Genomic DNA, 13,698 nt, shown 5'->3' on the forward strand with positions numbered 1-13,698 from the left:
GTTAATTTTTAACTGAGTAGACTCTTAATGTCATGCTAAATGTTCTTCGTCTCACTTCTTTTCTCTCCTAAAGAAATGGAAGCAGCTGTCCCGACTCCAGCGGAGTGTCATTCTCTTCCTATTTGCCTTCTTGGCAGTCTGTGGAGTCATTTCGTACACAAGCATGGGAGAAGCATGGAAAAGTATGTGTTCTGTACAGCTCGAATTGCCTATGAGGTGTTAGTTAGGAAATTGTATTTCTTATAACCAGTTTTAATTTCTATTGGCAGTGCCTGGGTGTATTCATTAAAGCACAAGTGTGAGATAATTTTATGTGAAGTTTCAATGACTTAATTCTTAATCAGAAATATTTTTCATATCTCTTTTCTTTGTTTAGCTTGGCTAGAGCAACGTTTTATTTTAGTTGATGTCCTGGTTTTGAGCAGGACAGGGTTAAATTTTTGCAGTAGCCGGGAGGGGGCGTGGCTAAGGCCCAGATGTTATTCTGTACAACCTCACTTCATTGCTGGGGGCAGAAGGGTGGGGGAACAGGGGCAGTGGGGGAGTGGTGGTGGTGGTGGTGGTGGTGAAGGGACTCTGAGAGCGGCAGTGTGGGTTTGAAGAGCCTTGTTGGGGGCACTGAGTTGGGGAATACCATTGCTAAACCATAACAGCTCTAGTTGGTGCCCAGTGTGAGGCACAAAGTGCTGAGGTAACAACAGATCTGCCCAGAGCAGGTTGAAAACAAGTTTGATCTAAGCATTTGTTATATTAGGTACAGAACCACTGGTCATGGTGTTGCTTGGTCTGTTCACATGGTCGTGGTACCTAACCCTGTATATATTCCTCTAGGTGCTCCTTTGTGGGGATCTTTTTCAGAGCAGGGAGAGGGATCAGGATTGCTTTGTTGCTGTAGTGTGGGTTTTCAGTTTATGACATGATAACATCAAGGGCAACGAGGGTCTTTTGGGATATGTGTTCAGTGTTGCTCTCCTACCATACCTTGAGCACTACCTTTGGGAGTCCAGTAATAATCGTACCCATTCTCTGTGGGGAACAGGGGAGGATGATTTTCCCCAGCCTTTCACTCCCCTTTCCTCCTTCGGGCCTGTTACAACAGCTTTTGAGAATTTTGAATTCCTTTGGATGTTAAGGAAAGCATGTTCTTGTTGCTAAGTCTGCCAGGTGTCCTCAGTGCAGTCCACACCATGTTTAGAGTCAAAGAGATTTCTAGGAAGGTCATTCAGAGGTCTGCCTTGAGGGTGGCTAGTCATGAGTGGCATGGAATGTGGGAGAAAATGGGCCAGCTTTTGGGGAAATTCTCTGCTGCAATGGTTTGGAAGTTCACCCCTGAACAGCTACCGCACCCTGATAAAGTGGCAGAATATTTGAAAGGAGAATGCTGTGGCAACTCCAGAAAGGAGCAACTTATTGCAGTGTGTTAGGCCCTGGCTACTGTTTGAGACACTCTCATCACCAGACAGCACTCTCAGGGGGAGGAGGAGGAAAGCAGAGCAACAGCCACAGTGACCACTCAGACTGCAGCTGAGCCAAAGGAACAACCCATGCCAGTAGCAGTCGCCCCTATACATTAGAAGAAATCCAAAACCAAATCAGTTTGCTTAGTGAGGCATGAAGAGGAAGTAGGGCCCTCAGAACAGGAGGAAGAGGCAGGGCCAGAGATAATCACCCGATCCCCATCCTTGGGTGACCTGTGAGATGTGTGAAAAGATTTCGGCTGCTAGTCAGGTGAGCCCCTGGTGACCTGGTTACTCTGGTGCTGGGCTTTTGCGGCCCACAATATGAAACTAGACGGCAGTGAAGCCAAGCAACTGGGATCCCTGTCCCAGGATGGGGGCACTGACCAGGGAATTTGGAAGAGGACAGAAACACTCAGCCTCTGCCCCAGGGATGGAAACACAACCTCACTATTTGCATGGACTGGAAAAGCTGGTAGCCCATGGCTTGGACAAGTGTACCCTCTCCTGGATTAGGAACTGGCTGGAGGGTCGGGCCCAGAGAGTGCTGGTGAATGGAGCTGCATCCAGCTGGCGGCCGGTCACCAGTGGTGTTCCCCAGGGGTCTGTGTTGGGTCCAGTCCTGTTTAACATCTTTATTGATGATTTAGATGAGGGGATTGAGTCCATCATCAGCAAATTTGCTGATGACACCAAACTGGGAGGGAGTGTCAACCTGCTGGAAGGCAGGAGGGCTCTGCAGAGGGATCTGGATAGACTGGAGAGATGGGCTGATTCCAATGGGATGAAGTTCAATAAAGCCAAGTGCCGGGTCCTGCACTTTGGCCACAACAACCCCCTGCAGCGCTACAGGCTGGGCACAGAGTGGCTGGAAAGCAGCCAGGCAGAAAGGGACCTGGGGGTACTAATTGACAGGAAGTTCAGCATGAGCCAACAGTGTGCCCAGGTGGCCAAGAAGGCCAATGGGATCTTGTCCTGTATCAAAAATAGCATGGCCAGCAGGAGCAGGGAAGTGATCCTTCCCCTGTACTCTGCGTTGGTGAGGCCACACCTTGAGTATTGTGTTCAGTTCTGGGCCCCTCAGTTCAGAAAGGATATTGAGGTGCTGGAGCGGGTCCAGAGAAGAGCAACGAGGCTGGTGAAGGGACTGGAGCATAAGTCCCATGGGGAGAGGCTGAGGGAGCTGGGGTTGTTTAGCCTGGAGAAGAGGAGGCTCAGAGGTGACCTCATCACCGTCTATAACTACCTGAAGGGAAGTTCTAGCCAGGTGGGGGTTGGTCTCTTCTCTCAGGCACTCAGCAATAGGACAAGGGGGCACGGGCTTAAGCTCCGCCAGGGGAAATTTAAGTTGGATATCAGGAGAAAATTCTTCACAGAGAGAGTAATCAGACATTGGAATGGGCTGCCCAGAGAGGTATTGGATTCACCATCCCTGGAGATTTTTAAACGCAGATTGGATGTGGCACTGAGGGCCATGATCTAGTAAATGGACTGGATTTGGACAAGGGTTGGACTCGATGATCTCGGAGGTCTTTTCCAACCCAATCGATTCTATGATTCTATGATTCTATGGACTGATCCAGACTGCACTGGAAAAGGGTGAGGCTCCAGAACATTTGCAATACATTGATGACATCATCACAGCAGAGGAAGTTCTTGAGAAAGGGGAGAAGATAATCCATCCTCCTGAAGGCCGGTTTTGCCATAAAACAAAGTAAGGTCAAGGGACCTGCCCAGGAAATTAAGTTTGTAAGGGTAAAATGGCAAGATGGGCATTGTGAGATTTCAGTGGATGTGGTCAACGAAATACCAGCTGTGTCCTCAGCCACCAACAAGAAGGAAACGCAGGCTTTCCTGGGCGCTGCGGGTTTTTGGAGGATGCATATTCCAGATTACAGTCAGATTGTCAGCCCTCTCTATCTTTTGACCTGGAAGAAAAATCATTTCAAGTGGGACCCTGAACAACAACCTTTTGAACAAATTAAACAGGAGGTTGCTCATGTAGTAGGCCTGAGGTCAGTCAGGACAGAACAAGATGTGAAAAATGTGTTCTACACCGCAGCTGGGGAGAATGGCCCTTCCTGGAGTCTCTGGCAAAAAGTACCTGGGGAGATTCCAGGACAACCCCCAGGGTTCTGGAGTTGGGGATACAAAGGATCTGAGGTCTGCTACACCCCAACTGAAAAAGAGATCCTAGCAGCTTCTGAAGGAGTTTGATCCACTTCAGAAGTGATTGGCACTGAAGCACAGCTCCTCCTGGCACCCCAACTGCCAGTGCTGGACTGAGTGTTCAACGGGAAAGTCCCTTACACACATCATGCCACTGATGCCACATGAAGTGAATTGCTCTGATCACACAGCAAGCTCAAATAGGAAACCCCAATTACCCAGAGATCTTGGAGGTCATCAGTAATTGGCCTGAAGGTGAAAATTTCAGACTGTCATCATCAGAGGATGAAAAGGTGACAGGTGCTGAGGAGGCCCCACCATATAATCAGCTACCAGAAAATGAAAGGAGACATGCTTTCTTCACTGACGGTTCCTACTGTATTGAAGGGACATACTGAAAATGGAAAGCTGCCATGTGGAGTCCTGTGCGGCAGGTCACAGAAGCTTTTGAGGGACAAGGTGGATCAAGTCAGGTTGCAGAGTTGAAGGCCATCCAGCTGACTTGAGATATCACTGAACAAGAGAAATGGCCAGTGCTCGACCTCTACACTGACTCGTGGGTTGTGGCAAATTCTCTGGGGGGTGCCTGGACCTGTGGAAAAAGACCGGTTGGCAGCACAGAGGGAAACCCATCTGGGCTGCTGAATTGGGGCAACTGTGCCCAGGTAGAGTAGTTGGCTGTTAAAATACATCATGTAAGATACACAAGTACCCAAGAGTCGGGCTACTGAAGAACATCACAACAGACAGGTGGATCAGGCTGCCAAGATTTAAGTGTCTTAGGTGGATCTGGACTGGTAACACAAGGGGAAATTACTTCTGGATCAGTGGGCCCATGACCCTTCAGGTCATCAGGGGAGAGATGCAACATCCAGAGGGGCTCGTGATCGAAGGGTGGACTTAGCCATGGACATCATCTCCCAGGTTATCCGTAACTGCGAAACATGCGCTGCAATCAAGCAGGACCAAGTGAGTAAAGTCTCTGATGTGGGAGGCAATGGTCAAAATATAAATATGGAGAGGCCTGGCAAATTGATCACGTCACACTCCTACAAACCCACCAAGTGCCACATGCTGACAGTGGTGGAAACAACCACTGGATGGCTGCAGACACACCCTGTGCCTCACACCACTGCCTGGAACACCATCCTGGGCCTGGAAAAGCAAGTCATGTGGTGACATGGCCCCCAGAGAGAATTGAGTCGGACAATGGAACTCATTTCAAAAACAGCCTCATAGACCCCTGGGCCAGAGAGCATGGAATGGAGTGGATGTATCATACTTCCTATCATGCACCAACCTCTGGTGCATGAATTGTACAATGGACTGTTAAAAACCACATTGAAAGTAATGGGTGGTGGGACCTTCAGACATTGAGATTTGCATTTAATGAAGGCCACCTGATTAGTTAACACCTCTATCTCTACCAGTCTAGCTGGGCCTATCCAATCAAAACCTCCACATACTGTAAAAGGTGATAAAGTCCCTGTGGCACATATGCAGAATGCGTTAGGGAAGATAATTTGGATTAATCCTGCTTCAAGCAAATGCAAACCCATCCATCGGATTGTTTTTGATCGAGGACCTGGGTGCACTTGGTGGGTAATGCATAGGGATGGGGAAACACAATGTGTCCCTCGAGGGGATTTGATTTTTGGGTGAGCACAGTCTGTAATGTTGAATTGTATGATATTGGTTGCTGAATGACGTTGCCACTGTGTGCCATAACCACCATGGACAGTGAGGGCAGACTGCTCTAAATACACCAGTTGTGAGCTCCTGATGCAGCTTGAACCAACCGACAGCAGGTCTTCCTGCCCTGGAAGACATAAGGACGGATAGAACCCAGAGTCCTGGACTAAATGAACTCAACAGACATCTTAGAAGGATGGTCTTTGACTATGGAATTTATACCTGTACTTCTGTACATTTATATATGTATATAGTTGGATGGTATAGAGGTAGGCATGGATAATGTGCAGGGTGAAGAAATCTTGGCCATGAATAGGGTCAAGAAAAGTTGTGTAGGTACACAGGTACCTGTGTGTGTGTCCTGGTTCCGGCCAGGACAGCAATAATTTTTTGCAGTAGCCACGAGGGGTTGTGGCTAAGGCTTGGATGTTATTCTACACCATGTTGTGTCATTGGGGGGTGGGGAAGGGACTATTTTGTTATTAAAATTATTGCTGTTACTGTTAATTTTCTTATCTCGTTGTTTCCAGTTAATTGTTCTTATCTCAACCTTTCCCTTACCTCCAATTCTCAACTCCATCCCCGATGCAGTGGGAAGTGGGAGGAGAAAACAGGGGAGCAGAGATCGGCAGTGTGGTTTTGGAGGGTCTCGGTGGGGGTACTGAATTTGGGAGTACCATTCCTAAACCATGACAGTTGATTAAGATTTGGTGGCTGTTAATTCTGTTTGTATGTAGATATTGGTAGCCCAAACCTAATCAGTAGAATAAGATAATCCTCTCTTGGTTTTGACTGCCCATCAGATTAGAAAATCCAAGCATTTGTACAATACTTAAGCACATTTAGCTTTGATATTATCTTACTGCCTGTATTGAGAAACTGAAAAAAAAAAAGTGCCTTTTAGCAGCCCTTTTGTATATTAGGGAGAGGATTAATACCAAAATACATTTGTATTTAACTATTAGTGTGTGTTTATCAATGTTTTGTGAATGCACTTTTTGGAGGTGCATCCACTATGTGAATGCAGCAAATTATAAATTTCTAGCTGCAGCCTGAAGTGTTGATTCTTTGTGCTGAGCAGTTTTGTGTGTCTAGGTCTAACAAACAAGCCATTAGATGATCAGAGAACAGAACAAGAAATTCCTGGAGTAAAGCTGGCAAATCCAGCTGTTCTACCAGCACCCCAGAAAGCAGATGCCAACCGTGGAGACTACCCTGAGCTTTCGCCGCAGGTACTGAGAGAAGAAATGAGTTTTATAAAGCTACCAAAGAACTTGTGAAGGCTGCAAATAGTGCTTGGTTCCAACAGTTGTGGAGAAAGGAGTTAGAACTTGCAAAAAAAAGTCTACTCTGGGTGGAATGCTGGCCTTTCAGGAAGGGCTTTGGTGTAGCATTTCTTGCTTTATCTTTTTCATTTAAGTGTTCTGTATGCTATTTATTATTCATTGCTCTGCCCGGGAGTGCCAGGATTTTAGGTCACAGTGACCTCTTACTTGAGGCTTCACTCCTGCTGTGATTAATTTGTTTTGACTTGGGAGTGTTCTGGGCATCAGTCTCACTGTTGTGAGGAGCCTGGAGTCGTGGCTGAATAGGAGACATGAATGCAGTTGATGTCACAGTGAATCGGAGCAGCTTTTCTGAGAGCTTGAGAAATAGCAGCAGGCAGAGCAGATGTTAGGAGTGTTTGAAGGGTTATGTTTCTGGGAGATGCAACGGGAAAGGAGCATCAACTGACTGTGGATTAGTGCATTAGGTCTTTAGCATACTTTCAATTCAAGGCAGAACTTGCCTGCTGATATGATAGCAAAATAAGATTTATCTGAAGCATTATTTAATGTTGTTGAGTGAATATCGTTGACTTATGGTTTGAAATTTTACCATCTTTATAACATACCAAGCACATATTTTTTTTTCTTCTCCCAGAAGCAGCCAAACCCACCTCATGTTCGTCGTGGTCCTTCCAATCTTCAGATCAAGGCACCACAGAGGGACACAAGGCTGAAGACCCGACACAGTACCATCAGGGCTGTAGAAGGGCCAGTCCAGACTGATAAAGGAGAGAAAACGGAGAAATCCATTATCAGGTAGAAATGTTTCAAGCAAGCTACAGTGTTTCCTCTCTCCACCAACATCCATTGAGTATTGGAGTGATAATTGTAAGGGCTTTTTGTTTTTGTGTCTGAGGTGGTTTTCTTTCTTGTATTTGTTCTCGACCCTGGCCTGATAACTGCTGATATTGCTAGGCTGACAGATTTCATTTCAATGAATGTGCAGCTTCTCTGATTTTACTGTTTGCATCACACAGCTGCAGAGGATTTGGAGCCCTGCGAGGCTGGCTGTATTTCTAATGCACTTAGATGCTCTTAATGTTCAGGAGGATTCTTGGTGTCCAGAGGTTTCTTCTGTTTGTTGTAATAAATAATAATGTACCGGTATCGGCACAATAGTGCTGCTACAAGTGTCTTTGTCCTAGCCCAGGCTTGGAAAATGATAGCAGTGTCAGTACTGATTAGGGAGTGGTGCCACTAAACACAGTGAGCCCAGGCTAAACTGACAGAAACCACAGATGTGTATGTAGCTGTGTGTATGTGACTGTACACAATGTGCTTACTCCTTTCTTATAAACAATTTCTCCTACAATTCAGAGACCCCTTATACACATCTAGTAGTATCTTTTGTAAAGGGTCTGTGCTGCTATGGTTGTAGTTATACCAAGTTGTTTCCCAAGATGATATTGATTTAAGTGGTTTGATTTGGGAATAACTGAAGGAATGTAACATGGGTATAGAAAAGACTACTAAAAGTTCAGCAGATATTCTTCAGATTTGGAACACTAGGTTTGGGATTTTTATGTGTTTGTGTCCTGTTCAGCACTGGCTCAGCTGAGCTGATCATAACATCAGAACTGTGCCTGCCTCAGCATTTTGGCTGTTGGTGTTGTCTGAAAGTGTTATATTGCTGTGCTTCTGCCTGTGCTGTAACTCATAGAATTAAGCAGCTGGTAACAGGAGAATTTAGGATAGCAAGGAAAGCTTACTGAAGACTAGTTACAAATTTAAAGAATGAAAGTAAGACATGAAATATGGGATTATCTAAGTCAGAAGATATGCTGACTGTAAACAATATAAACTTTAAAGGTCCTGTAAGCCTAGTTCCTTTAGGAAGCATATCAATGAGCTCAAAGGCAACATGTCTGTATATTAAGTGGTATGATCGAGATTGTTTGATCTTGATATGAACTTCCCTTGAAGTCCATCCTGAAAGACTTTTCCTTCATGAGGTTTTTCACAAAAACCTGTAGAACTGATTTATGCATCTGTGGTGGCAGGGAAGGCTTGTGACCCCATGATAGCAAAGCCCATACTTTGAGCAGCTCGTCCTTTGTGCTTCTTCGTGATTTTTTGGTGATCATCATTTGTGTGGTACTATTTAGTGTTAGTGGCTGGTGTGGCCATTTCAGAGCCGGTAGATAACAAATTACTTGTAATGAAGCATTCTCAGGTGTTTTTTATTAAATTCCATTGCCAAGATGTTTAATGAAATTCCAAGAGCTTGTAAGACACATTTCTTAATACAGTAAAATTTCTCTGGTGCAAATTTCTTTCTTTGAACAGAAAACTTATCTAGTGGACAACACAGTTATTTTGATCTTTGACACAAAATCCAACTTTTTTTTTATCAAAGTATCATGAGAAAAAGGAAATGCAGAGATAAATCCCATTCATTCACATGACTTTCTGTGACCAAAATAAGTCTTAATTACAGTCCCTTGTATTTGCAGCTGGAGAGGAGCAGTGATAGAACCTGACCAAAACACTGAACCTCCATCCAGTAAAATAAAGGAACCAGAAAAACCTTCATCTGTGGAGGCTGAAGACCAGAAGGAACCAGGTAAATAGTACAGTTAATTATACCTTTATTTCTGTTCGCTTCTATGGTTGAAATTGTGCGAAATTTTCCCCATGCACATGTATTTTATTTATTGTAATTAAAGGAAACAAAAAGTTTAGGAAAGATTACTTACCTAGAACATGCAAGCCTTTCAGTGTCCTTACTCCACCATGGCAGTCTTCATGCTCGTTAGCCTTCAGAATCTGAAAGTCTTTGAATTATAGTCTCTGGGATGAGGCACATATTTCAGGATAGGATAATCTAAGGAGAGAGGTTGTGAAAGAGACAGCTTCCTTTTTCAGCAGTGGTTTTCCTTTTGTTCTCCAAATACAGGGAAAGTGACTTCCTCCCTGAACTAAACTGAACTGTTTTTAAGGCTCACCAGAAAGCTGCAGAAGTTGTTTTTGAAGTTGCTGCCCTTGTGGAGCGAAGAACCTGTTGTTCCTTCTCTGGGTTCAACAAGGAAGTTCTAGTGTGATAAACATGGCGAATTTCAGTGTGATGTATTTGCACTTTCGCTAGCTGAATATTTATGGGGTTAGCTTTGCTGCTTGGTGTTTCCCACTCTATAAGTCTTTGTTTACAATTTTGAAAAATTTCAGCTAATGGGCTTGAAATTTTCCATGGTGGATGTGTAACATAAAATTCATGTGATGGCAAATTGCAAGCAAATATCAGTAGAATTATGGAGAAAGACATGGCTTTGCCAAGACAAAAAATGTAAATTTTCTTCCTCTTTTGGTATTAAATGAAAAATTCAAAAGACATTCATTTTATAGAAGTGGTTTTAAATTTAACAGAAAGCAATGAATAAAAGAGGGAAGATGAAGAAAAAATGGTGTGTGTTGGATCAGTTGAGGATTGTGTTGTTAAGCATACGTATTTGGCAGCTGAATTACTGTGGATCCTAATTTGGTATTTCCTGACTTCAGCTCTTTGAGCTTTAGTGATAATCATCTACAACTGTACATGTGATTATTTTAATGTTTTATTTGAAGAAGTGACAATTTTGTTGCCAGGGAGAGATATCTCTTTTTCCACCTGGCTGAATTGCTGACCAGAAACAACTGACTGGTTATTCTGTCCTGAAAAGAATAATGAGGATGGTTTTTCCGTTGCACGGATCAGTTAGTTTGGAAGAAAGTTAATTTTGGGTAGAATGCAGCAAAATGGTGCTTGGTATAGCACCTGCAGAATGCCCTGCAGAAGTCCTGAGCAAGGTGGTGTTTTCCTTTGCAGTGCCCATAAATGAGCGGCAGCTGGCTGTGATCGAAGCCTTCCGCCATGCCTGGAGAGGGTACAAGGATTTTGCCTGGGGCCACGATGAGCTGAAGCCTTTGTCCAAGTCCTACAGTGAGTGGTTTGGACTTGGGCTTACCTTAATTGATGCCTTGGATACCATGTGGATTTTAGGCTTAAAAGAAGGTAACTTTTTTTCCTCCTCCGTTTGTTTCCCTCTAAAATAATTCCTTATATTATATCCAGGCAGTGCATGTTCAGAGGTCTTTGAGGGGAACATTTTTTACGTGTGACCAGTAAGTTTAGCTTTTCTATGTGGGTAAAAAAAAATATATATATATATGTACACACATACATATACATACACACACATAAATATGTATAAAATATTTTTTAAAAACTCCAACTAGATAAAAGGACAGTGTTTTTCTTGCAGTAGAATTTTGAGCCAGAAAAAGAATATTCCATGGTTATATACAACAAGAGACGCAGTGGATATATCTGTAAGGAATCCAGGGGTGGAGAAAGGGAGCGCTCAATACCTTCTTCCTGAATTGCTCTTCTTTCTGTATTTTTGAGAGATACTCTGAAAGTGACTCACTTTAAAACAGATTTTAAAAACCAAGCCAAAATTTTTGCAATTCTGTTGCAAAAAACTTAAATGCTTAATCAATATTTAAGAGGAATTTTTTGTTGTGTGTTTGGCTTTTTTTTTTTTTTTTTGTTGGTGCAGGGCTTTTAGTGTTATTTAAAAATTTCTGGAACTGTATTTATTTAACCTTGGTAGATAGCCTCCTTTGTAAACTTTTATTAATCATGCAGCTTTTTCTGTTGAGATAGAAAGAACAGAGCTGCTAGTAAGAGAACAATAAATACTCAGTCCTTCATGGTTCTCTCTCTTCTACCATTGAAGTTTGCATAAAGTAGAATTTTCGTTTGGTTTAATATGTCATGTGTGTGCAGCTCTAGGCCTCAGCAGGCTGTCTTGAAGTTTCACCAAGTTATCAGTGTGTTGCTCTTTTTTTTCCCTAAAAAATTAATTGCGAATTGAATAAAACTTTTAAAATAAATTATTAGTAATTTAGATGTGCTGAAAAGGGGTTCTTGGTGAGGAGTTCTTCATATTTTATAGCAGTTCTGCTGGTTGCCTTAGAAAGCTCCTGAGGTATCTTCTGAATAACAAATGCTATGTAAATCAAAGTTTTCTTTGAGGCTGCCAATCTTTTTTATTAGCTGATGAATGCAAAAGCTTCTGTGGCAGAGGACTCTGCCTTTGCTGTTCTGCTGCTAATAGCCCTAACATCTGTCTGGGAGATTTTCTGTGGTTCTTAATCTGCTCAGCATCCAAGACCAGAGGGCACAGAGGCATCCTTTTGCTTCAGAGTTTATCTTCTGTGAAATGCCTTCAATTTCTGGGAAACTGGTTGTGCTGCTGCTTCTCACAAGAAAGAATTTCTGGAGGCTGTGAGATTGTTCGAGATAGCCGAGCCCTCACAATTGGAGGATGAGCTGACTCACATGCACCATGGAGATAGACGCTCTGCCAAAGCAGAGCTGCTGCTAAGCTGGCTGATGAGTCTAAAATGGCTTTCTTTTTACGTTCTTTTTTTAAAATTAGTAGTGTCATAAACAACCATTTTTGTTTCTAGAGAAAAAAATTGCAACCTGTCGGGATTTTGTGTATTAAGTGCTGAGGCAGGAAGCAGGCTCCCCAGGACATTGCTAGGCTAAAGGTGTTAATGGCTGTTAACTGAATATGTTGTCTGTTGTCTTGGTAGATAACAGCTTTAGCGGAAGATTTAATTGAAAACAGAAGGCTCTGTGAAAGTGTAACTAACTGTCTGACAAGTCAAATAGATGGATTTGAAAGACTTAAATTTCTGGATTTTTTAAATAAAGACTTCCTCTATACCTTCTTTTCTTAGACTATTAAGAACTTTCTATTTTGGTAGATATTTCTTCTGTATGCATCTGTGATGTGTGCTGAATAAGAATTAAGCCAGGATGTGCTCTTCACTTTAGTTTTCCACCTAAAATGATCACCTCTGTAGACAGATATAAATAAGTGTCTGGGATATATGGAATATTCATATCTCTAGTTGTTTGAACATTCCAGAAGTTCATAAATGAACTACCTTTTATACTTTGCAGAATTTGAAGAAGCAAGAAAATGGGTAGCAAATGATTTAGTATTTGATAAAAACGTGGATGTGAACCTGTTTGAGAGCACTATCCGTATCCTGGGCGGCTTGCTGAGCACCTACCACCTCTCTGGAGATAGCCTTTTCCTGGAAAAAGCTGTGAGTGACAGGCCTTACAAATGAAACTGGGTTATGTATTCCATACTGGACAAAGTTGAGAGAAAATTTCTCTGAAAGTTAAATGTTTTTTAAGAATTTCATATTTAAAGTGGTGGGAAAGGGATTTACCATTAAGCTTTTAAGCCTGCACCTTTCTTTGCTCTTTGGATGACCTCAGAGCCTGGCTGTGTTTAGCACTTATCCTTGTATGCCTGCTCTTCTGCTGATGAATGGCTGACCGGAATAAAGTTCATGAAACAAAGGAAGAAATAAATGCTTGGCAAAGGGTAATAATTGTCTTTTGATTCCCTCTCTGTGTGTCTTAACAGCATCAGCCACCTCTTCAGATTAGCTAGATGCAGTTAGTGACTGCAGACTTGTGTCATGTGGCATAGGGATTGCAGCCTCAGATGAGGCCTGCAGTGCTAGGGACAAGGTGGAAACTCTGCTCATTACTATGAATAAGTTGATGACCTTTTTAATTCTTTAATTGCTTGCACCATCTAAAACTGAGCTGCTGTTCTGTCTTTTTCTGTCTGCTTGGTGAAGAAAATCTAATGGGGTGAGAGTGTATATTTATTTTTTGTTTTGTTTGTTGCTTTGTCCTGTGCTTATGGGGTTTCTCTAGAAAGACATTGGGAACAGGCTTATGCCAGCATTCAAGACCCCCTCCAAGATACCGTATTCTGATGTCAACATTGGCCGGGGCACTGCACATCCTCCTCGTTGGACATCCGATAGCACTGTGGCAGAGGTGACCAGCATTCAGCTGGAGTTTAGGGAGCTCTCTCGTCTCACTGGAGATGAGAAGTTTCAGGTACGGAAGAATAAGTTGATGTCTCTTTCTTTTTCCACCTCCCTGCAGCTCCACCACTGACTCTTATCAGTACTCATGATCTCTGGAGTCTCTAAGTTACAATAAATAAGTTGTGAAACTCTAAATGAGGAAA

At 43.0% G+C, this 13,698-nt stretch overlaps 1 protein-coding gene across 4 annotated transcripts in view; it reads left to right on the forward strand.

Annotated features, from left to right (window-relative positions):
• Positions 1-13,698, forward strand: part of UAP1L1 (UDP-N-acetylglucosamine pyrophosphorylase 1 like 1) — a 44,022-nt gene that overhangs the window by 22,733 nt on the left and 7,591 nt on the right. For 3 of the 4 annotated variants that reach the window (XM_064677349.1, XM_064677351.1, XM_064677352.1), the window contains 7 exons: positions 74-182; positions 6,414-6,550; positions 7,242-7,402; positions 9,100-9,209; positions 10,449-10,634; positions 12,600-12,748; positions 13,377-13,565. In XM_064677349.1, coding sequence (XP_064533419.1) covers positions 74-182; positions 6,414-6,550; positions 7,242-7,402; positions 9,100-9,209; positions 10,449-10,634; positions 12,600-12,748; positions 13,377-13,565 — 1,041 coding nt within the window. The remainder of the gene's footprint in view (positions 1-73; positions 183-6,413; positions 6,551-7,241; positions 7,403-9,099; positions 9,210-10,448; positions 10,635-12,599; positions 12,749-13,376; positions 13,566-13,698) is intronic. The other variant, XM_064677350.1, reaches the window with a different exon arrangement.

Source organism: Pseudopipra pipra, chromosome 20 (genome assembly GCF_036250125.1).
Source record: "Pseudopipra pipra isolate bDixPip1 chromosome 20, bDixPip1.hap1, whole genome shotgun sequence".
NCBI lineage: Eukaryota > Metazoa > Chordata > Aves > Passeriformes > Pipridae > Pseudopipra > Pseudopipra pipra.